Source organism: Eucyclogobius newberryi, unplaced genomic scaffold (assembly GCF_026437365.1).
Source record: "Eucyclogobius newberryi isolate DKJ021-1_F unplaced genomic scaffold, fEucNew1.0.hap1 SCAF_1, whole genome shotgun sequence".
Lineage (NCBI taxonomy): Eukaryota > Metazoa > Chordata > Actinopteri > Gobiiformes > Gobiidae > Eucyclogobius > Eucyclogobius newberryi.
In genome coordinates, this window is record NW_027315723.1 from 7,777,974 (window position 1) to 7,802,206 (window position 24,233).

The 24,233-nt window shown below is 40.0% G+C and overlaps 1 protein-coding gene across 3 annotated transcripts in view; it reads left to right on the forward strand.

Annotated features, from left to right (window-relative positions):
• Positions 1 to 9,795, forward strand: part of mideasa (mitotic deacetylase associated SANT domain protein a) — an 18,546-nt gene extending 8,751 nt beyond the window's left edge. The window contains exons 3-13 of one of the 3 annotated variants that reach the window (XM_072456283.1): positions 1,547 to 1,759; positions 1,969 to 2,320; positions 3,609 to 3,672; positions 3,757 to 3,893; positions 4,503 to 4,606; positions 4,979 to 5,054; positions 5,401 to 5,489; positions 5,666 to 5,806; positions 6,487 to 6,615; positions 6,759 to 6,916; positions 7,789 to 9,795. In XM_072456283.1, coding sequence (XP_072312384.1) covers positions 1,547 to 1,759; positions 1,969 to 2,320; positions 3,609 to 3,672; positions 3,757 to 3,893; positions 4,503 to 4,606; positions 4,979 to 5,054; positions 5,401 to 5,489; positions 5,666 to 5,806; positions 6,487 to 6,615; positions 6,759 to 6,916; positions 7,789 to 8,149 — 1,824 coding nt within the window. In that variant the 3' untranslated portion in view covers positions 8,150 to 9,795. The remainder of the gene's footprint in view (positions 1 to 1,546; positions 1,760 to 1,968; positions 2,321 to 3,608; positions 3,673 to 3,756; positions 3,894 to 4,502; positions 4,607 to 4,978; positions 5,055 to 5,400; positions 5,490 to 5,665; positions 5,807 to 6,486; positions 6,616 to 6,758; positions 6,917 to 7,788) is intronic. The other 2 variants (XM_072456439.1, XM_072456363.1) reach the window with 2 other exon arrangements.
• The last annotated feature ends 14,438 nt before the right edge of the window (positions 9,796 to 24,233 follow it).

The following is a 24,233-nucleotide window of genomic DNA, read 5'->3' on the forward strand; positions in this document are numbered from 1 at the left end:
ACACACACTTACGCATGCACACACACGCACACGCACAACCTGCACTGATCAGGGTGGGGCCGACACACTCCCTCTAACCCCCAGCATACATCCTTGTAGGGCTTTAGTCATTTATAGGGATGGGAGTATCATTATCGAAGTATTGCTGTATTGAAATTGACTCCATTGATACTGCTATGCAAATATTGATACTATATGGCATTCATTCTAGACATGTTTTTTTCATGTTTTGTATCAAACACTCCACCAACAGCAGATCCATGTCAGGTGTTCAGTTTGTCCTTTAGAGCCTTTTTGAAAAAAAAATGTTGTACATATAATTATTGAAAAGAAAGATTAGACCAGTATCAAATATCGGTATTGAGAAAAAAAAAAAAAAAACATCAGAAAAGTAAAAATGTTCCCCTTTAATAATCATTAATTCTTATCCCAGTGTTTGTCAAGCTGTAGCCTGTAAAAGACAAAAGCTCACATTGTGTTTTTGAACATTTTTCCATCTCCGACATTGTTCCCTTGGACAAGCAACTTAAAGTGTCTATTTTTTTATTTTCCCTCCACTACTGCTGTGTAATGAATTACATTTTTGTCAAGCTTCAGTCATTTCTAATTGATGATTAATTGGTCAATGGTGTTTTAGTCAACCGCATTTTTATTTATTAACGATATTATTAAGATTATAAGGATTTGTGGTCAACAGGATCATGCTTTTAATGTGCGCGAGTGGATATTTGGTTTGACTAATCAGAATATACTAATGCTATACTTGGATCAAACTAGGTCTAGTTCCAGTCCAAATACAGAACTGTCTATTGCTGCTCTTGGCTGTGTGGGTTATGTTAACATATGTACAAGTGTAAACATGTACTACAGCAGCTTTTTAGGATCAGATAAGAATCAGAATTACTTTTATTCATCCCAGAGGCGAAATTCTCTTCATTACAGACATGCAACACACCAGCCAAAGAAAGTAAAGATTCTAAAAATAAGAAGTATAAGAAACTAATCTAAACTGAATATTGCAAAATAACTTTATCAGAGGATTCAGTTCAGCATTTTGATGGCGACAGGCAGGAATGATTGGAGCTGTGAAGTAGCAGTAAAAGTCCGTTGCTGAATGATGCCATACACAGCCTTCTCCATAAATGGTTATTTTTATTTTATTTGATAGGGACATTAATGTATATTGAACTTCCAAAATATCGCAACATTTATAGCCAAGACTAATTACAAATATCTGCATAATGTTCATTTTGACATATTACAAGGGTCTATTGCTGGTTTTCTATTGGCCAATCATATTTAATACAGATGGAGAGGGGACGGCTAAAATGCAGATTTATGTTGTAATACAAGAAGTGAGCGGGTCTAGTCGCTAATAGAAATTATATATAGAGGGATATTTGGCTCTTGCCCCATGTGAGAGTATGACATCATCACATTCTAAAATCTGAAATATAAATATATAATAATAATACTTCAGTAATTATACTGAAAATGTACCTTTTCATTGTTGTATTTGAGGTTTCACTCGTCTTTGCCCCTTCAGGCTGACGGCCCATTAGGCAGACACTCCTCCATGGCGCCCCTGCTCATGCCCGTGTCGGTGCCAGTGCCCAGAGCCCAGGAGGCAGAGGGGTGTAGCAGCCAGAGTCGACCCAGGACAGGTGACCGCTGTGGGGGTCAGAGCCTCCACAAGGCCTCAGTCATCGTGGCCCAGAGGCGCACGCTCAGGAAGTCGGTCACTGAGAGCTCCATGCAGGTGAGATAATGTCAGCTTGTGTTGGTTTCACGGGACAGTCACTTGATGGTTTCAGCATTGTCAGATTTGCTAAATTACACACTGTACCACTGTGTTGTGCGTTATTTTATTATATTATACTGTTTTTGTATTTTGCTTACATAGGCTGACTATCTTTCCTTTAAATTGCCAATTGCCAATGTTGTTGAATACACTATTTTTCATTCCAGGACCGAGACAACGACTCGGGGAGTGATGAGGAGGGGAAGCCCAAACCGAAGCGCCGTCCTCGGCCCGAGCCTCTGATCATCCCCCCTCCGCGGCCCTCCACCTTCATCGCCCCCTCTGTGTACTCCAGTATCACCCCGTACCAGTCCAACCTGCGGTCCCCTGTGCGCCCGCTGGACCCCCCGCTGGTGCTGCCACCCTACACGCCCCCACCCATCCTGTCCCCGCTCAGAGTCGGGTCAGGCCTCTACTTCTCCACCTTCCTCTCCAGTATGGCGGCAGGGACACAGGTGCTGCCCCCCCAAGTCACGCCCAAGTCTGTCACTGTCAGCCTGCTGCGCTTATGTGAGTGGCGTTTCACAAATGCAATATTATTTATTTAATTAGTAATGTGTTTACGGTATATATTTTTTTCCCCCTTCATAGTTTCTGCAACATTAGTTAATTAGTTAATAAAAAAGTTATACCAATTTTCAAGAACAAAAAAAAGAAAGAAGTAACAGTTACATCGGCAAGATAATTGTAGTAGTGTGTGTAATATAATCTAATTTCTTACTATTTTGCCATAAACTTCTCAGTAAAACCATATATATCCAGACTCTGTGACACTGAAGCTGCCTGTGGTCGGGTCCTTTCTCACAGATGACAATCCACTTTGTCCTTCTTTGTTTTGCACAAAGCATGTTGTTGCCAGGTTATTTTCCCTTCACGCAATAACACACAACCCCTGTGTCTCTTTCAGAGCTTTCAAAAGAGATACAAACATTAGACCATCTATGTATGACCACAAATGTCTTGTTTCCGGTAGAGAAACAGGAAGTAAGGAAACAGTGGGTTTTGGCTAAGACGCTGCTCAAAACCTTCACTCTAAATTATTGCTGATCACATATTTTATTCAAACGTATAAATATGTACGATGCCTATGCCACAAATGGCGCTGTGCACAAAAGCATGTGCTAGCTCAGTACTTCCTGTCTAAGGATGCGTTCACACTTGTTTGGTCCCAGTTTATTTATAGGACTTGATTTGGTCCTGGTTTAGCCCTGGTCTTTTAGTTTAGTTGTTTTGTTCAAAAAGCTGCATTTTGATTATGTTAATTTGAGCTGCCTCCATCTATTTTGAATATTATTGGACTATAGAATGTGATGTTGTCTGAATCCCAGCAATACTTTGGCACAAGCGAAATAGTCACATTTTCATTTAACTGAGCACTACAGCAATCATAGTACAGAATAAACATGTTTTAAGGAGTTGTTAAACGACTTCAATTAAAGATCAGACTTGTTTTCCAAATTGGGTCATGACAGAGTCCATTACTATAAATGCAATAGGTTGTGATCGCATAACTGTTATAAGTTTCCACATTTTTTGTTCAAGTTTAAGGCAAATATCTCTGTAATTACTAGACATGAAACAAAAACCGGCACAAAGTTCTACGTCTTTTAATTCTTTTATTTTATGTTATTTTACTGTTAATGCATTTAATGTGTAAATATGACAAATGATATCAATGCCATCAATAGAAAGTGTCTAAAACTTGGTATTTGGTGTTTTCCTACCAGGTCATGTTTTTACGTTATATGTTTTATTGACATAATTCTTATAATTCCTAATACTGTTTTTTTGTTGCTGTTTTCTTCAGCCAGTTCAGAAAGCACACCTCCTGTGACTATCGTCGCCGATGCCACTCCAGTGAGCCTCGAGCCGTACGTGTCTTCCTCATCTTCTCTCAGTTTCAAATACAACTCAATTCTATCTTCTCAAGGACATAATGGTGTATCTGTGCCCAGGCGGATCAACATCGGGCAGCATTACCAGGCAGAGATTCCAGACTTGCAGAGCCCTGAGGCCTCAGAGCTGGACCTGCACAAGGCCGACCTGCTGTGGCGCCCCCTGCAGGAGCCCACAACCGGGGGCCAGGACCGAGGTCAGTATGTGCGGCTTTAAAACTTGCTGATGTTAGGGCCATTCATTTGTAAAAGAGATATAGGGAAAGGGATTGTTTTCCTTGTTTCTTGTAGCTATTTTGAACATCTTGCATGATGAAATGGCCATGAGATTTTGCGAATAATCTTAATAATAATAGAGTAATATTTTCCCCCAGTTTTACATTTGATTCATAAATAATAAATATAATAAATAATAAATAACAAAATAAAGATGGACATTTTAAGTAATAAACAGCAGTGATGCATGTGGATTTATTCTGACTACCGGTAATATGATTTACTAAAGTCTGGCCGGTAAAAGATAAATTGTGATGAAAATGTTTTTATTTTCTATCCCTGTTCTATAAAGACATTCAAATAAATTCACCACTAAAACAATAATAAAAAAAATATTATTAAACTGTCTGAGACAAAATGTTCTTGTCCACTGTGTAGTGGAATTTGTATTTTGTCTTTTGGATTGTCGGATTAATATTTTTTGACCTTGCACTTCAGTCGTGTTTAAGAAGTGAAAATTATGTTAAATGGAGAAGACTCTGCACTGAATCTTTGTTTTGGTATTGAAAGAATACTTGCTCTGTGTGTAGTGCGGGACCTGATGAACATGGCGTGCACCAGCGTTCTCCGCGGAGGAGGAACCAACCAGGAGCTGGTCTTACACTGTCTGTTCCAGAGCAAAGGCGACATCCTGGTGAGGAGCCGTGTGATCAGCAGTGAGGTCGGGCTGAATGTGTGGACACGATAGGGTTAATGGTAGAGCTGGGAAAGTACTGTCAAAAAGTACAGCCGAATACTGCATATTCTTTAGATTGCGTTCTTGGGAGAGCACCATAACTTTTAGACAGTGTCACAACAAATGGATGATGAAGTAATTTTTTTTCAATGTATGAGCTTTATTATTGAAATTAGTATTGTTTAAGTCCTGGTACAAAAAAAATCAGTAAACTACTGAAGTACAGTATTAAAAACATTCCAGGAGAGGTTCACTTTCTGCATTTCTTGTACCTGTATCTCTTATTCTGAATCCGGTGTTCCGTTTTGATTCTTTCATATTCTGCTTCAGGAAACAGTGGGGTGTCTTATGCTGCAGGATGTGCTCTTCCCTAAAGGCCACCCTCTGCGCAACTACCACTACTCAGGTCAGGACTGGACTAAACCGCAAAACCAATGTGTATTTTAGAATGAATCTAAAGATCGACGGATCGAGTCATGAAATCTTCAATTATTTGGGAGGGTTTTTTGAATTGAGAGTCCACAGTCTGTAAAAACATGTGGTTTTGAGCAGAAATAAAATTTGAACATCCATATATAATTTTTTTCCCAGGTCGCCAAGCCCTAATTCAGCATAGAAGCTAGTAACGCAGTAATTTAGACATGGGATGTTGTATTAGTTAGGTCCTATATTGTCCAGTTGACAGAATTCTATTTCGTTTGTTATGGAAGCTACAATTGAGGGATCTATATCCATCTGTGTTTTTATCTCAGGGTCCGACAACTGGACTCCTGAAGAGAAACGCTACTTCAACAAAGGCATCTCGGCGTACAGGAAGGACTTCTTCATGGTGCAGAAATTGGTATGAACAATAATTCTTTGGATTGAGCAAATATGTAGTCGGAAAGGAGAAATTAATTTTAACAGAAAGTTGCTGTAATAATACAAATTGTACTATTTGCTATAACAAGAGACAAGCTACAACTTGCCAATTAGCATTGTCACCCAAATGGGGAATGTGTGTTGATATTTGTGCAGGTGCAGACAAAGTCCGTGGCACAATGCGTAGAGTTTTACTACACCTACAAGAAACAAGTAAAGGTGGGGCGCAGCGGGAATCTAACCTTCGGCCCCCTGAATTCCCCCAACAACCGGCCAGAGGAGGTGCTCGAAAACAAGGTAAGGCTAAGCTAGTCTGGGCTAGAGATCCACCAAAATGTTTTTTTGTTTTTTTAATGACCGAGCACCAATTATATGATTTTAAATTACAATTGATGTAAAAGACATTATCTAAAGCATTGGCTTTTAGACATCCAAAGCCAAGTTTCACTAAACAGGGCACACAAAGCTGTAAGAGAACAGTGTAGTCACATGTGCCATCTGCAGTGCCATCTGTGCGCTGAAGCTTCATGTGTTTCCTTTTGTCAGGTTTAACCAAGCAAAATATCAGCTGGAGCTTCAAGGTTTAGGTCTCTAATAGTTATTTTTTACAGTTCTATATTGTGTGGATCTTAAGTAAATCTCTAAACTCTTAAGTTTCTCTATACTATATTTGTGATTTGAATAATTCGTTGTATATTGATGTAACAGTATGCTAATAAGAATTAATATTAATAATGATAATTATTATTATTATCTCTGAGAATATGTCAATGTGACATTGTGGACTCTTGGCATTTCATGTTGGCAGAATTGTAATGGAGAATATGATCACTATGTGGTTCCCTCTGTAGATAATATGTATTTCTGCAAAGATCCATATCTAAAAGTGTAAAACAGACTAAATATTTTCTTCCCGTTTTCATCTGTTCCATTTCCAATGCCATCTGTAAATGACTTGGTTTGTGCTAAAATGGTAGAGCTCCCAACAGCCCAGAGTGATCCCCAAGGAGGTGGAATCCAACCATCAACCGGACCCTTCCTCTGAGCAGAGCCAGGAGAGCAGGCATCAGGCAAGAGTCGCGCAGTCACTACAGTCACACGACTATGTATGTATTTACACTCTCGCTCTACACACAGTTGGGACATGGGGTCAGAAAGTCTCCCAAACTTTAACCCAGATCTCCACAGATGAAAATGCAGGCAGCCATGGGAACAATCTTTCATGGTGTGTGTTTGAATTCTCCTGTAGGCAGCGTCAGTGGTAGTGCCAGACCCAGTGATCTCCATCCCCATTCAGCCTCCCGCGCCCCCCAAGCCCCGCCCCGAACCCCAGGCCAAGAAGGCTAAGGCTCCACCCAAAGCTCCAGCCGATCCAGACCAAGTGTTCCCCTGCAAGAAGTGTGGCAGGTGAGGCTCCTGTCCTGCTGCATACTCACGCACACATAAAGACGACTCACAGGGAAGAAAGCCGCCAACATTTTGTCAAACCATTGGCACTTAAGTTTGTTTTGGACAAAATTATGATGATACAATCTATACATTTAGTTCAGAGGGCAACGCGAAAGGGACACACTGCAGCCGCAAGCCCGACCTGATGCCTGTGTACAATGAGACATTATGCCTGACCTGGTTTGGGCAAAGATCTTCAGCTCTACTGTGTTTTGTTGTAGCAGACCTGAGTAGTAAATCCATGGGATTCTTCCAATTCCCAGCAAAGAATCAGGTCTTATTTAAAGCCAAACCCCATCATCAGGAGATTATTGTGTGATATTGTGACACACCACTGTTCCCGCTTCTGGGGTCTAGGACTAATACGTCGGCTAATGGTAAACATTTTCAAACATTAAAGTCAAATCTGTTGTTAGCTTTACTAACGATACACTCTGAAACTTGTGAAATTAATTTCTTAAGCATCAAAGCAGGTAAGTGAACAATAACAGTTTAAAATGAACTAGCTCTGTTTTTCATGTTTTAAGACGGTAAACATCAGGTTCAGTTCATTTAAGGACAGCTACTAATATCCACAAAACTTCTCTATCCTATCCAGGTCTTTTTTTTAACATTACAAACGTTTTATACCATCTTCTTTTTTAGCCTATTTGCCTCAAACTATTAAATTTTTGAAAATGGTAATGCCAAATCTGATTAAAACTTGTTTAAATTGTATCTAATAACATAACAGTGAGTTTGAATATGGCGTCGTGAAAATTGTATTATTGTATTCTGTCTAAACGCATATTTACATGTCTGGTCTTACTTGATCTTGTTTTCCTTTCCAGAGTGTTCAGTAAAGTGAAGAGCCGCAGCGCCCACATGAAGAGCCACGCAGAGCAGGAAAAGAAGGCAGCTGCTCTCAGACTGAGACAGCAGGAGGAACAAGCCCGAGCCAGCACTCTACAGCCAGAACCTGGGTCTGAACCGGGGTCTGAACCGGGGTCTGAACCGGGGTCTGAACCGGGGTCTGAACCGAGGTCTGAACCGGGGGCCGGACCCTCTGGAGCAGGGTCAAGACAAGGGTCAAGACCAGGACCTCGTACAGACCAGGGGAGACCACGGACTGCAGGACCACCATACCAGGACCAGGGCAGCGGGGCAGAGTCAAGTGAGGCTGATGATGCCTATGATGAAGACTGGCATTGAAACACGCTTACAGAGAAAACACTCCTCTGGGGCATCAGTGTGTTATTTACTGTTTTTTCCTCTCGAAATATCAGGGCGTAGTGATAAAATAATACAATATGATCAAACTGAAGAAAGACATTGCCCAGAGATGGCTGTTTGGCCCTCCACAAACATTTGTTATATTTACACTGCAACAAAGGGAACTCTAAACAAGATAAATGTTGTTTCATGACATTGTTGAACAATTTCAAGATTTTATATACATATTTCTCAGATTCTAGGTGCCATGTTCTCTTTTCAGTGACAGAAATTTAAATGACCGGTAATAATATTTGTAAAGTTATCAAATGGATCACCGTGACAATAATGAATTGAAGTGTTTTTTTCTATACGTACAAACAAACCAATGAAACACATGTTATAATAATTCCTCACATCAATATTATTATTTTGAAATGATTTGACCTCCTCTGCCGAGTGTGGAGGGCCTAAGAAGCGTCTCTCAAGCCGGTCAAAGTAACTTCATCTAGAAGTGCAATATAAACAATACCACTTTTTCACACAAAAACACCTAATGCAGCATCATCGTAAATAAAACCTAAGCTGTAATAAACAAACCATCAACAGCTCAAATGTTAAAGGTGCTTCTATAGTGGAGGTTCCACTAGCTCCTTAACTCTTGAATATGTTATTGCTTTGCCTGGAATGTTCCACTGTAAGGCTTTATTTATATCTTCAGTCATGGAGACAAGCATGTGACACTACTAGGCCAAGTTACAGGTCAGATCTATGGAGAGGTTTTTTGTTTTGTTTTTTGGTTTGGTTTTTGCAATAATTATACACTTGCCATTAAAAAGGAGCAAGATGTTTAATGCTATACTGTGGATCAAACGTCTCCATGGAGACAAGAATGTGGTGGAGAATTTATATGGCGCACCTTTAAAGCATTTGAAAAGTAGAAAGAAACATTCCCCACTAGTGTAAATAAATGAAAACAAATACATATATTTCATCTCCTGAATGAACAATAATGCTCTGTCCTCCACATGCCACTGATCAGAGAAAGGGCTGTTTGTACTTTGTGTCGTTTCAACATGTTTTAATCTTTTCATGTGTTTTATTTTACATTTACATGATATTAATGTCCAAACACAACCTCTGAGTGGATGTGTGCAAAAGATCAAATCTGACTTCACTGTAAAAAGCTATATATACAAAAGTATAATAGATTTGTTAAAAGATTTTAGTACTTTGACTATTTTTAAACAACAATTCATACACTATTAACAGATTATTTATATAAAGCCGGATCAACAAATTCCTGAACCTATTTTAACTAGAAATTCCCTTTTTCTTTTTTTTTACAGTGTATGTCGTCAAAGCCTTTTTAACAATATAAATAAGAGCTTGTATTTATAATCTTATCAAAAGACCTTTATTGAATGTTGCAGATTTGTTATATTTGTAGATTGGTTGTACAACTGTTTTTTTTTTTTACAACTATAGGGACCTTTTTGAATTGCACAGAAGTTTATATGAAAATGCCATATATTTATGAAGCCACCTTTTGCATTGATTTTGCTAAATATAACACAAATATAATTGACTGCTTTATCAGACTTGTAAATGGAGAAACAAATGTATTAAATTTATATTGTTCAAAACTGGTGCATATGTCATTTTTGCATCAGAAGAATGTGATGTATGGTTGATCCAGCAGAGGGAGCTAGTGTCTCATTCACCTATAGTTTACTGCAGAGATGTTTACCCCCTAGAGACATGCAGGTAATGAGGTTAGTTTTATTATTTATGCATGTGTCAGATGCCCTCCCATGCACATTTCTGTAACTGACATGGAGCAGGTGAAATGCCTCTAGTTTGCAGATGTTTTGGTTAAAGAAATGTATCAGGATAATAAAGCTTGTCATAATATCAGTTCTCAAAATGTTCATGTCAAATATTTAGCACTCTGAGTATCACCAGATCTAAACCAGATCTAAAATGGAAGTCGCAACTAGACTAGGTTTAAAACAGAACCACAACATTGCATTAAACAGGGACTAACCCAAAGGAGGATAAAATAATATAAAATAAAACATAAAAATATGGATAAAATTGGCTCAAATTCATGACCGTGTAAAGAGCTTGCAACAAACAACCAGAGTATTAAGTGAGGTGAAGCATAAAAGACATCTAATCAAAACGTTTCCCTGTAGTACAATGGAAAACGTCATACTCAGTGATTTGGACAAAGTTGGATTTTTTTTAAATGCCAGCCCAGGAAAACATTTTACCAAATGTAATAAAACGCATCAACGTAATTGGCACAGGCATCTGGCTCACGCTCCATCTGCGAGAAGACTACATTCTAAACTCAGAACTTGAGTTTATGAAGCGATGAACTGATAAACTACCATCCCTGGGAGGGGCCAGTGAGGAGGGGGCAGGTTCAGCATTGACTCATATCTCTCCTCCCACCCCTGTGTCACCCCTGTGTCAGAGAGACTGTCCCGGGCCAGAGGGAGGTTGAGGGTTGGAGTGGAGGGTGCATGTCGTGGTACTGTGGCTGTGGATAGTCTCCTCTTCTCGGTGAGGAGGTGTCAGTCCTTGAGTTGAGCAAACGTTGAACACACCAGTGACATTGACCTCTGTTGTCACCGGCCGACCCCCTAAAAGTAATCAGTGTCAACAAACAGTGCCTGAACATGAATGAGACATGTTAGTGTCAGCAGACTTTGACCTCAGCCTCTCATGAGAGCAACCACCAGCCCGTCAGTCGCCACAGCTTCTATCTTTACAAATAACTGAGACTTCAAATGCAGCTGACAGGTTTTCAAGTTTTTCTAATTATAACTCCGATTGGTGAGCTAAAATCTGTGGCAAAGATGTACCATAGTGTATCAGTTAATTTGCACTTTGTGAAACAGACAGAGAACAAAGTTGAAAATACAAGAAATAAAGCCGAGTTCTACAAAGGAATCCCTCTGACTATGTTAGCAATACACAAATACATCCAAAATTAAGGGACAATTCACACAAAAGGAGCAGATTTTTGTTAACCCTGTGATGAGCTGGCCCCTGTCCAGGGTGTACCCCGCTTAAGGCCCAAAGTCACTGGGACAGGCTCCAATCACCCGCGACCCCCAACAGGAACAAGCGGTAGAAAATGAATGAATATCCCTGAGACTTTCATTTACACACACACATACACACACACACACACACACACACATACACACACACACACACACACATACACAGGTGCGTGAGTTGAGGTGCTTGAGGTGCGTCCCAGAGGGTTTTTAAACATACAAAATGTGGGTATTGTTCATACATAACGGCTCTTTCAAGTAAGATTAATGTGATCTGCCTGGTCAACTTTTGAGCGCTGCATTCTGATTGGTCAGTGGTTTGTCACACAGTCTCCACAGTCCCTTTGGTACATCTGTGTGGACTCCACGTTTGCTTAATGAAAGTGCAGCCGTACGTCACATCGCTGCCTCGTCAGCATCTTCTGCTGTAATGGATTCAGAGAAGCAAGGTGCAGCTAACTGCTCTGTTACTGAGTGCAACGTCTCCAATGAATAATAATGAAATGTATTTGACATAGAGGTATATATAAAGTGGACAAGCGCATAAAATATGATAAATAAAAACCGTGTATAAATGTATAGTAAGTAGCTTGATTAAGTAAAAGGGCTTGATTACATCACCACTTGTAAATGAGTTCAAAGTCTGAGTTTTTGGGCAATTCAAATTAATTTAAAAAATGTGACAACAGTTTTCCCTAAAACACATTTGGGGAAACCACTGCTCAAGTAAGAATAGCCTTGTAGCCTTGTATATAACTATTTAGCTAAAACATGTATCTCACTCTATATTCTTCCACTGTTTGTCTACTTTTGATGTATGAAAACTGTGTTTACACCAGGTCCTGTTTTCAGGGGCGTTTGAGATGGCTTTGGAGTGGAAACTGGTTTGAATTACCCGTAAACAAACTCCGAATTTTAATAATAGGCCTATATTTTCTTCTTACTATTGACCTGTGGTGGCTTTATGTATAAATCATTCAGTGTGCCTGCTTTGGGGCAAATGTTGATCACGCTTTATTCTGTGCCCTGGCATGAGCACGCACTACCTGACCCGGGCTGGTCTGACTGCAGCGCTCCTCCTGAACCTGCCTGTTCATCACCACGCAGAGGACCGGGATAGAAAGGCAGACTAAAGAACCAACCCCAAGACACTCAATTTGTTGCTAATAATACAACTGCAATATTAAGGTGGGCAGGTTGGGCAAAGATGTTAAAAGGGCTGTTGCTTGGGCAACAATAACAAATAAGCCTGATCTCCATATACAATATAAACAACTGTCTCAATGTACTTCCCATTGATTGCGAGTACAAGGTTCTAAATCTTACCCAATAAATGAGAATGAGTTTTATGTTTGACTCAGACAGATCAGACTCTGCTTTTATTCCACTGCAACAGCCTTAACTCACAGCCAATCCTAACTCATGGGCTGTGCTCGTGAATGTCTGCAGGCCAAACAGAAAGGTCCTGTAAATTAAACCTGTTTTCTTGAGCAGGGCAGTGGAGTGGAAAGAAGTTGACATGTAAATCATGTTAGTTCTTGTGCTTGTTTGTGGAGTGGGGCACATAGAAGATTGATGTATTTCACCTTTGACATACAAGGAAAATTTGAAACACTTAATTTATTGTATGTGTTTTTGGATGGAGTAAGCTGGGATTGTCCAGTAACTGTTCTCTTCCTCTCAATGTTCAGAACCATGCAGAAAATAGGTTTAATTCATGACATTCTGAGATACATTTCTGTTGAAACTCTATGAGAGAGGGATCTAAATTCTACATCTAAATATGACACAGACTCAAGTCTTGCAAGGTTTTGTCCAAGAAGCCCGGCTACTTTCATCTTATTTCTAAATAGGTTTATGGTTAATATCTCTGTACATGAAACTAAATCTGAAATAAAGTTTAATGTCTCCTTGTATTTTCACAATAGCCTTGGACTTTAATTCATGAGATTAGTGTTACAGGTTTGTGGATCCTTAACGAATAACGATACGGTTCATGTTTCTGGATTTCTATAGTGGATATTTCTTTTAAAAACAGTAAATCTTCCATAGAGTTACAAAGGCACCGCCCATCATCTGAGATTAATCTTAAAATTCAAGAAAATGAACACAAGTTTAAAGTGTTGGCCGGTTACCATGTGACTTCACCGAGGCTGTGGAAGATTTAGTGACTGAGCAATGGGTTTTAAAAATATGTTTACAGTAAATGTGTGAAGCGTTTTAATGTCCATTCCTTTAAGGTTATGCCTCACTGTTTTTGTTTGCTGTAACAATATACTGCACTATATACTTCAAAAATAAACTATATATACACAATATACAAAAATTGTAATTGAAAATTGAATTGAATTAACTGTACCATGGGGAGGTGAGCTGAGCTGAGCTGCAACATCAAGAGCAGGCTTCAGAGAATCCATGGTCGAGTTGACAAATTGATCACTTAATTTCAATAAATCTTTCGATTTCAATTTATTTTTGTAACGCCCAATATCACAACAGTTGCCTCGAGGGGCGACAGTGAAAAACAGATTAAACAAGGTTCATGGGGGTTGGCAATGTCCCAACATCCCGTGTCCTCCCGTGTTCCAACATCCCGTGTCCTCCAGTGTCCCAACATCCCCCTTCTTCTCGGCCAGGAAAAACTACAAAAGCTCCTTGGGTAAAATTATAAACCTGGAGCAGTTCCACAGTGAAGGAGAGATCCGACTCCCTCAGACGGACAGACGGACGAGAGATAGACAGTGGAGCTGGAGCCACTTCAGGAGGAGAACCAGTTCTTCGGGAGGAGAACCAGTTCTTCCAGGCAGATGAAGAACAGTGAACACAGGGACAAGTCTCTACCAAAGGTTCACACATGAGCACAGAGGAGCAGTCACGGTTAAAACATTAATGCGGGATCAGGTACCTGTCAGACTCTTGCTCCACTTGTTCTGTCTTTGATATCGAACCATTTTAAAGAAATAACTCTACCGCACAATCATCTGCTTCAACACAGTTCTCATCCAGACAATTAGACAAAATGAGTGGGCACATAACAGGTCTCTAGAAACAACAACTAAAGACCTTATTTTGGCCAATCTATGACTTTTGCCCCATAATGATTACAGTTTTGTTGTCCTCCTGTGCATGTTTTATGGTAGGATAAGTCCTAAATAATGCCCTTGTGAGTGGCAGAGGCTGTGCACAGCAGATTCACTGATGTGTGCGTCTCTGGGGAATAGATTGGCAGCAGTCAAGAAATGAGCACTTAAGAGAGTTTGGCCTAGCCCTCTGCATCACTCATCTCCATCACTGCACAGGGAACCACGCTGCTGACTCGGCCCAAAGAGCTCCACCTCATAGACAGAGGTTGATTGTATCGGAAGGTATAGAGTTTATAGAGGGGGGTCCAAACATTTTTCCTCAAAGGCTACGTATTGAAATTCTGCCAACATGGAGAGCCAGAGACTGAAGGTCAATCGGTCAGATGGTGCATTTAGCAGAGAAATAATTGATTCCCCACATTGCTATGCTTGGAATCTTAGAGGTTCTGTAAAAATGTGTTTGAACTGTCTCTTCTCTCACTCTGACACTGCACCATGACAAACTGTCTGGGATAATCATATGTATCCTTCTCATAGGCATTCCTGATATGTGTCCCTGGCAATGATTTCTATATGGATATAATTTTAGAATGCACAGATGATATCCTTCAGTGTCTTGTCTGTGCGACCTCCTGCCATAAGTGGGCAACCTCGAGCTTGATGATAACTGTTTAGACAGGACGTTACAGATACGAGTAATGCATTTTGAAGGCTTTTCAATAAATACATGTATTACTACAACTCAAGTCCAAATAGTATTACCCTAATCAATTATTTTCTTTCTTTCTTTTTTTTTTTACAATGAAGAAATGGTACTAAGACATCTAATTATGCCAATGTTGCTCCATGCAGCTTTCCCTCTTGTTTTCCTGCAATATTTATATTTTCTAGCCACTAATGCAGGTGTTATTTTAGTGTCGTGGTGTGACTCACTGACCTCACAGCTTCAGGATGGCGCCTTGTTGCTCTGTGCTTCTGGCCATCCTCAGAGCTTGATAGCCAGTTATGGGTCAACCTTATAATATAATATAATATAATATAATATAATATAATATAATATAATATAATATAATATAATATAATATAATATAATATAATATATAATAATATAATATGCCAGGGGTGTCCAAACTTTTTTTTCCACAGAGGGCCACATTTTTTATATAGTTTTGTATATAGTTTTGACGAGCCCCCACACCTTTAATAAGTCTAGTAAATGTATTTAAGGTGATCAAAATAGTCATCAAACAGCAAACCATAGAAAGTTAGAAAGTTTTGGTTTTCTGAGCAAATCTAGCAGGAAAGCCTGAGGGCTAAACAACAATTGGTGAGAGGGCCGCAATTGGCCCCTGGGCTATAGTTTAGACACCCCTGGTGTAAAACCTCACCGTCAAGGATATGCATTATTTACCTAAGAAGTGGGTTCTACCCATATTTTACTGTATTTATTCCATTTTGTCCACATCTGATAAAAGGAAAAGGCTCAAGCTGCTTAATATGTTGTACTTCAAAATAAAGCTATAACCCATTTATTTCCAGTCAAAATCAATAATTCTGGGAAGTTTGTTATCCAAACCCACAAATTATAAATAATAAAAATGTAAATGATTAGGACTTTCATATGGATTCTGCCTGGACATTTTTGCTTTATTAAAAGTCCCTAAAACTAATCTTTAGTGAATTAACCTTCCGCTTCTAAAAAATCATTGTCAAAACCCAGCGAATGCTGATCCCTATGACCCTATCCCAGCCGATCCCTCCAGAAAACAGCTTTACTCATTCTTATATTAAACAAAGAAAATCCAGCTTGTTTAACTTCTAATTAGTGCGGAACAGTGGGTTGGACATGTCAGGCCCACCACTGTCATACCTCTAGTCTCTTTTTTGTTTTTTTATTTTGTTCACTTGAACTGAGGAATGTGCATTTTAAATGAGTGAACCCTTAAAGTAATAATTAATATTAATTCATAATTCATATTTAATATCTAATCATCTTAGTAACTTATTGGAACATGCTTCCTTCTATTTGTTCAAGGTGTCGAACCTTATTGTACTGTGTAATTTGGCATTGTTAGTTTTGTTTTATCTTAAATTAAATTGGATTTTAGCCCACCATTAGCTCCCTCATCATGAATGCCAAGTAGAGGATGTATTTCTTGTGGCAGCTGAGGAAAGCTATAACACCTGTTACTTTAATGACTCATGTCAACAACACCTTATCAATTTTGTACTCTTGTTCTGTCCATTCTGTAGTTTACTTGCTTCTTTTAGTCTTAAGTTTCATTTTAACACTTATTTTTGCATGTCATATGTTTAATGTTTAATTCATATGTTTAATATAATTATTCTTTGTTTTATGTTACACCTATCACTGAAGCAAAGTTCAGTTTGCACATTTCCCTCACTCACAATAGCCATCAGATCAGATCAGATCAGATCAGATCAGATTGATTACTCCTGACTATTACTGACATCTTTCTGTTTGTTCATTCCTCAAACTTCCACGAAGCAGCAGTCACAGGTTTCCTCCATCAGGACATGCCACTGGAGCCCCGCCCCCTGTTTTTTTTTATCACCACCATCCATCTCCCAAACTCATCCATCTCCCAAACTCATCCATCTCCCAAACTAATCTGTCCAGTCCCACATCATGCAGTCACAGGTCAATCAGTCACAGAGAGACCTGGTCCTGGCTCTCTTCCCTGTCACGATGAGATGATGTAGGGCTAGAGAAGGGAAGATTGTATGTCCACAGTCTGCTTTGATTCATGGAGCCTTGGTATGAGCGGGCAGTCTGTTGACCCGGCCCTGCCACTGCTGTCCCCTGTGTAATGGAGGGCTCAGGTGCCTGTCTTAATGTTTTAAACGTTCATATGAATACTTGAGGATCATGTTGACTGGCATGTTTGGATCTAATTAATTAATAATGAATATAAAAATGCCTTGCACTATTAATGTGCTTTACAGACTTGTTGAGGCCTCAAAGCTCTTAACTGTAGTCATTATTCATTCACTCCACACTCAGCTATTTTCTGACTGACTGACCAAGTGAGGCTACCCATCTGGGCCATCGACCCATCCGATCACCACCACCTATCATTCACACACTCGCCACATTCATGGGCAATGTGGGCCTAAAGACAAAACAACAGAACTCGGTTTGAGCAGGAACCTTCAGGCTGGTGAATGAGAGCTCCAACTACTGAGCCATTATAATATGTCTATTTGCCCAATGCCCACCTCTATTCTGGAGAAAAACAAATTGTACTATATTACAAGGGAAACGAATGGATACAACCTCAAAGTGTGCAGCTTCAACAAGTAGTGTGAACTCCTGCATTTTCAGAACAATAGACAGTGTTAAACATTTACAGTAAAGTGAAATATAAGCATACATTAGTAATATCTCTTCAGTAACATCTCCAAGGCCCTTGCAGGAGTCACTCCAGACTGAGCAGTTTGTTTCAGGTAGTTAGCAGCTGGCTAATGCTAGTTTACATGTTATTGCCGATTAAAATATCTGGATAGGGTATTGCTAGGTTAAAGCTGTCGTGAGACACACACACATACACGCACGCACGCGCGCGCAAACACACACACACACACACACCATATATATACCTCCATTGGTCCATTGGTTTATGTTTATGTTATGGGGCTCTTCATTCACATTAATGAGCTTTCTGACAGTTCACAGTGAGGATCTGTGGATTGTGCATTTGACTTCGGCCCAAACTCAGGCACAAGGTACTGCTCTGAAGTCTCACTGAGCAGAACAGCCAGGAGACCATAACTCTGATTTAGAGCTCAGGCTCCAGAGAAAAGGCCTTCATTGATCCTGGTACAATAAAGTGAACGATTTATACACTTGAGTACAATTAGCCAAAACGTTATGCAAATTGGTTGTGCCCTATAAAACTACATTGGGCTAAACAAGGCCTTTAGCCTACGAGCTCCATAAATGAACTTGTATGTATAGAAAGACCCCATTCAATCAAACCAGATAAGTAGCCTATCAGCCTATAATAGTTGCATGATGAGCAGCAGTACAGCGGCCTCATGATGAGCAGCAGTACAGCGGCCTCATGATGAGCAGCAGTACAGCGGCCTCATGATGAGCAGCAGTACAGCGCCCTCATGATGAGCAGCAGTACAGCGGCCTCATGATGAGCAGCAGTACAGCGCCCTCATGATGAGCAGCAGTACAGCGCCCTCATGATGAGCAGCAGTACAGCGGCCTCATGATGAGCAGCAGTACAGCGCCCTCATGATGAGCAGCAGTACAGCGGCCTCATGATGAGCAGCAGTACAGCGCCCTCATGATGAGCAGCAGTACAGCGCCCTCATGATGAGCAGCAGTACAGCGCCCTCATGATGAGCAGCAGTACAGCGGCCTCATGATGAGCGGCAGTACAGCGGCCTCATGATGAGCAGCAGTACAGCGGCCTCATGGTGAGCAGCAGTAAAGCGGCCTCATGATGAGCAGCAGTACAGCGGCCTCATGATGAGCAGCAGTACAGCGGCCTCATGATGAGCAGCAGTACAGCGGCCTCATGATGAGCAGCAGTACAGCGCCCTCATGATGAGCAGCAGTACAGCGGCCTCATGATGAGCAGCAGTACAGCGCCCTCATGATGAGCAGCAGTACAGCGGCCTCATGATGAGCAGCAGTACAGCGGCCTCATGATGAGCAGCAGTACAGCGGCCTCATGATGAGCAGCAGTACAGCGCCCTCATGATGAGCAGCAGTACAGCGGCCTCATGATGAGCAGCAGTAAAGCGGCCTCATGATGAGGCTCCTCCCAATGGGCGGGTCTTACCACAGAACAGTATTAATATCGGAGTTCTCGATCTAAATTCTTTTATTGACAATGACTCTTGGATGAGAGTCGAAACGTCTATTTTTTTTTCAAACTGAGTCCAGATGACTACAACTGAAGCTTTTTCTACTAACTTAAAGCAATGCTTTTATTGCCTTTAAAAACTTGAATACCATACTGTCACAGGCTTGCCTCTCCACAGACCTGACTCAAACTTGGCCTGGAGGAGGCGATGCAATTTTTGTCATTACAGAGATGCCTGGAATGTTATAAAAGACATTTATGTCAATGGAAAGCATTTAATAGTTCGGCTTTACATTAATATCTCCACGGTGGCTAGCCTGGTTAGAGACGTCTGGAAAGTTCTTGCTATGCTAATTATTCTATGCTAGCTGGGGCATGGGGATTTCAAGGGTAGTACTATTGCTAAATCTAAAATATCATAACAAAGATGATATCTATTGTACATTGTTAATTTATATTATTTCTGGCTATTTAGCAAAATTACAAAGTAGAAGCTGTTCTGCTCTAGAGCAGTGGTTCCCAATGCATGAGCATCGTCAAGACGATTTAACAATGTAGTTAATTTTTTTAATATATTTATATATGTATATAATTTTATTTTTTTTAAACATTATGTCCCAAAATGGATAAATGGGGGGTTGAGACCCCAGGGGGGTTGTGGGGAACCAATCTAGGGGTCATGAGATTTCAATACATCATATTAAAATCATGACACAGTATTAAATACATTATTTGACATAAAACATTATATTTTAGTGAAATTAGGTCCAATATCCAAAAAGTATTCATACAAAAACATTCAACCTTATTCAACATGTTTTGACACACAATTATTACACTTTTTAATGTTATACTGCAGTAAGTGTCGCAAGTCAGTTGCATGGTTATTTTTGGGGTCTCAGCATGAGAAGTTTGGCAAAACCTGCTCTCGAGAACTTAGGCAGTAATGCACATTCAAGCAGTTTATCTTTTTACAGTAAATAAATTAGACAAAGGCAAAATGTGAGTGTGCAACGTATAACCAAGTGTTTCAAATTACTTTTGTGATGTCTGGTGAACTTGCATGTAGCAGAGCTCAGCAGCAGGATGGATCGGCTAATGCGCAGGATTGTCATCGATTCTTAATTACTGCTACATATTGATAGTCCCAGCCGCTGAGTGAACACAATCCTCACAAACATGCCTCACACGTGGACCAGCCCTGCGGCTTTCACTTGCTCTGGTCCAACTGAGTCCATACATTAAGCCGGCGCACTGCTCACTGGATTTGCGTAGATTAATGTGGACTAAATGTTGACTTTAGAGTAGATACCAGTACATACTGAGCTTAGAGTATACTAGTACATACTGAGCTTAGAGTAGATACCAGTACATACTGAGCTTAGAGTATACTAGTACATACTGAGCTTAGAGTATACCAGTACATACTGAGCTTAGAGTATACTAGTACATACTGAGCTTAGAGTATACCAGTACATACTGAGCTTAGAGTATACTAGTACATACTGAGCTTAGAGTATACCAGTACATACTGAGCTTAGAGTATACTAGTACATACTGAGCTGCCGTCATCTGAGTAAGTGGCTCTGCATTAATCAATTATAGGCTGTGTATTAACAGAGACAACAATGAAGACTTAGCATAGCCGTTTTCAAAATTAAATTGAACTTTAATGGGCCCAAGAGAATACATGAAATGTTATTAATACATCAAAATTTAAATATTGAATCTGAGCAGTATAACTGGGGTTGTCAAAAAATCTATATCCAGATACTAAAACTAGAACCAAAGCTAGATACTCATTTAAATGATTCATTTGTCAAAAAAGTTGGCACTTCCGTGAGTAGTTTTGATCTATAAATATATGACCATATGGTTAATGGTAACGTGACAAAGTGGAGACACACTGATTGACAGGACAGAGGTATTTATTTAACAAATAGCAGGAATAATTTATTTCATTATTGGTTTAAATAAAAAGGTTAAGTCAGTTTGTTTGTAAAATTCTCTCATTAACAGCCAAACAGCAGGAGCCTGTATGAGTTCTATGATGGATCACAGTCCATGAGGGTTTGCAAACCATTACATCCCAGGTAAACAAACATTTAAAAACACAAAATAAAGTCCTATTTGAAGTTCAATGAAGAAAACCTTATTCCGCCCGCCCACTTCCGCCTCATTCCCCACGTGATCGGCACTTTCGCTGTAATGGCACTTACAGTCCAGCGGGAATTCCATTGGTTAAAATGGAGAACGAGGGAAATGCCTCGCCACTTGATATAAAGTAGATTGATTTGTGTAAAATGTCCAATGACAAACAACACTGCACAGATTCCCTGGGCGGCCTGAAAACGGCTTTCTGGTTCGTATAGATCTTATTTTCCGAAGAAGGATAACGTGGCGTATGGCGGCGCCCGGGTTCAGATACAACCTCCCCTTAGTGTACAGCCATTAATGACCCATGATGTAAGTGTAGAATAAACCATCCATCATACAGAAAACTACTTTTGTGTCTTGGTTTCTAAAACAGTGTCCTTATCATGGAACACTCTTGGACAAATGAGGGAAAACTTACTGTAAAATTTTTACATTTTTAAATCTGCTGGGGGCTTTCAGACGAGAAGGATATTCAGTGTTTCTATTTGTGATAAAATGTGAATATATGATTATATTTCTGTGATGTATTTTATCTGCATAATAGTGATATTTTATCTGCATCATTAGTCTAAGAGAAGAACGGGTGTGTGACAGCATTTGTTTGTGAAGGGGTCGTAAAGATGGGCTAAAGGATGTTTACCCTAGGGGGGGGTGATAACCCAGAGGAGTCTGGGTAATGTTTACCCAAGGCTTGATCTCTACGGAAAAATACCAAGTGCCTTGATGTGAGGCTGACCAATGAGAAATGTGACCCGCCTATTCCAGAATATCTAATAAAACCAACCAGCATGGGAAAAAACGAGGTGAGACGCGGGGGTGAGACGCAGGAGGGTCAGCCAGGCTCCTTACAACGGCCTGGCTGACACAGTCCCCACGTTTTCTCCCATGCATGCCACACAAATGTCTGATGTTTCTGTGTCGTTTCATATTCTAGGTTGAATTGTGTTCTCGATGTGTTACGGAATAGCATCGGTGTATGTCTAATTCCACCACATTTTCTGGTCCTTCGAGCCGGATGACAAGCTGCCCTTTGCGGAGATTGACGGGTGAATCGGTGAAGTCTGTGCACAGCTGAAAGAAGTCCACTTTTCCCGTGGCCGCCCATCGCACCTCATTCTCCACGAGGAGAGCACGTCGTTTCGAAGCAGCAGGAGAACACAGGCGACAAAGAAGGTCAGACAAAATTTTGTGTGTGAAAAAGAGTTAGCCATAAAACGTTTTTATGCATTAGTTTGATATTTACTGGAAAAATATTGTATGCTTTTATGCCCAGTTAGGTGTTACTGAGGAAATACCCAGTTTCATATTACTGAGGAAATATTTTAGGCAGTTAGGTATTACTGAGGAAATACCCAGTTTAGGTATTACTGAGGAAATACCCAGTTTCATATTACTGAGGAAATATTGTAGGCTTATGGACGAGATAAGTTTCTCACATAAGCAAGGCAGTTAGGTATTACTGAGGAAATACCCAGTTCAATATTACTGAGGAAATATGAGTGAATGTAAGCGCTGTGCACGTGCGAAGTAAGTGAGAGAGAAGTGTGAATGTGTGAATGAGGATTAATAGTGATTAACTAACGAGTGTGAGAATCACAATTAATCATACAAGGGTCACAAAGCGTTATTCTGAGAGATCTAAAATTTGCAGTCACGGGTGAATCTTAAACACCACGTTTATGTCCGGAGGAATCTAATAAGGAATTTCTCTAGAAGCTTGACATTAACCGTGACTGTAAAGCAAGTAGCATTTCTCTCAGACAACCGAGACCACATAATGCCAGAATTATCACCCCAAACTGTAAAAAGACAAAGGAAAAGTCATAAGAGGATTTTGGAGGGAGACTTCCGGTGTGCTCAGATGACGTGGCAGAGAGGGGGAGATAAGGGGGGTCAACAAGGCAGGAGAAAGGGAAGAAAGCAGTTCAGAGGACGCTCTGAACTGATGAAATTAGGAATTAAACCCAGCTGGTTTTAAATTTTAGTATTTGAGAGCTCTGTATTTCAACAAATTTAGGGTTTTGTTTGATTGACAACAATCAATTATAAAGATTGTATTAAGCTTGATAAGAGATGAAGATGAATTCAGATTTTTATAGATGGCCAATTTTTTGGGGAATGTGATCACAGACAGGACACTTCCTGTCCCCGACATAGAAGACAAAAGTCGTGTTTTTTGAGTGCACAGAACAAAGCCACGTTTTGTTTTGTTTTATTTTTGGACTTGACAAAATTATCTTTTGGACTTATTATGTAACCATAATGCATGACTAGATGAAAGTACAGGACGAAAAGACAGAAGTGTTTTTAAATTTAGGATCAAATACAGGCACAGGCCTGGGAAGTGATAATGTGGGTAAATGGGTGACTACTGATGTTTTTGGACATAGAACGGGCAGTAAGTAAAGTGATAGTAAAAGTTATATCAGTAACTTATTTATTTGTATTATCATGAGGAAGCCTCGTATTGCATGTAGACGTAAGCAGGGAATAATTTAAATAGTGACGTCAAATGCCCTCCCAGGAAAGACATGACTGTGTGTCATTAACTAAGGCAATTGATGCAGAAGTGGGGGGACATGGGAGGATATGGGTCATAAAGATAACCAGAGATAACAGGGGCTATTGACTGGCAAAGAATCTGGAGAGGACTCAGGATGGAGCAGATGTTGTTATCTTTACGGATCACAGGGACACCAAGAGGTTACACCTCAGGGGGAGGGTTGATTGATGAGTAATAGGGAAAAGTTAAAATTAACAGCGAAAGAATTTGACATTCTAAAGTAAATACCTAAAGGATTGTGGAGATTCAATCAAGAATTGAATAGATTTAAATTAGACAATATCATCTAAATTTAGACGTTATAGAAGTTATGAAAACCAGTGATAACAGGACTTAAACATTATAGGACTCAGGACGGAGGCA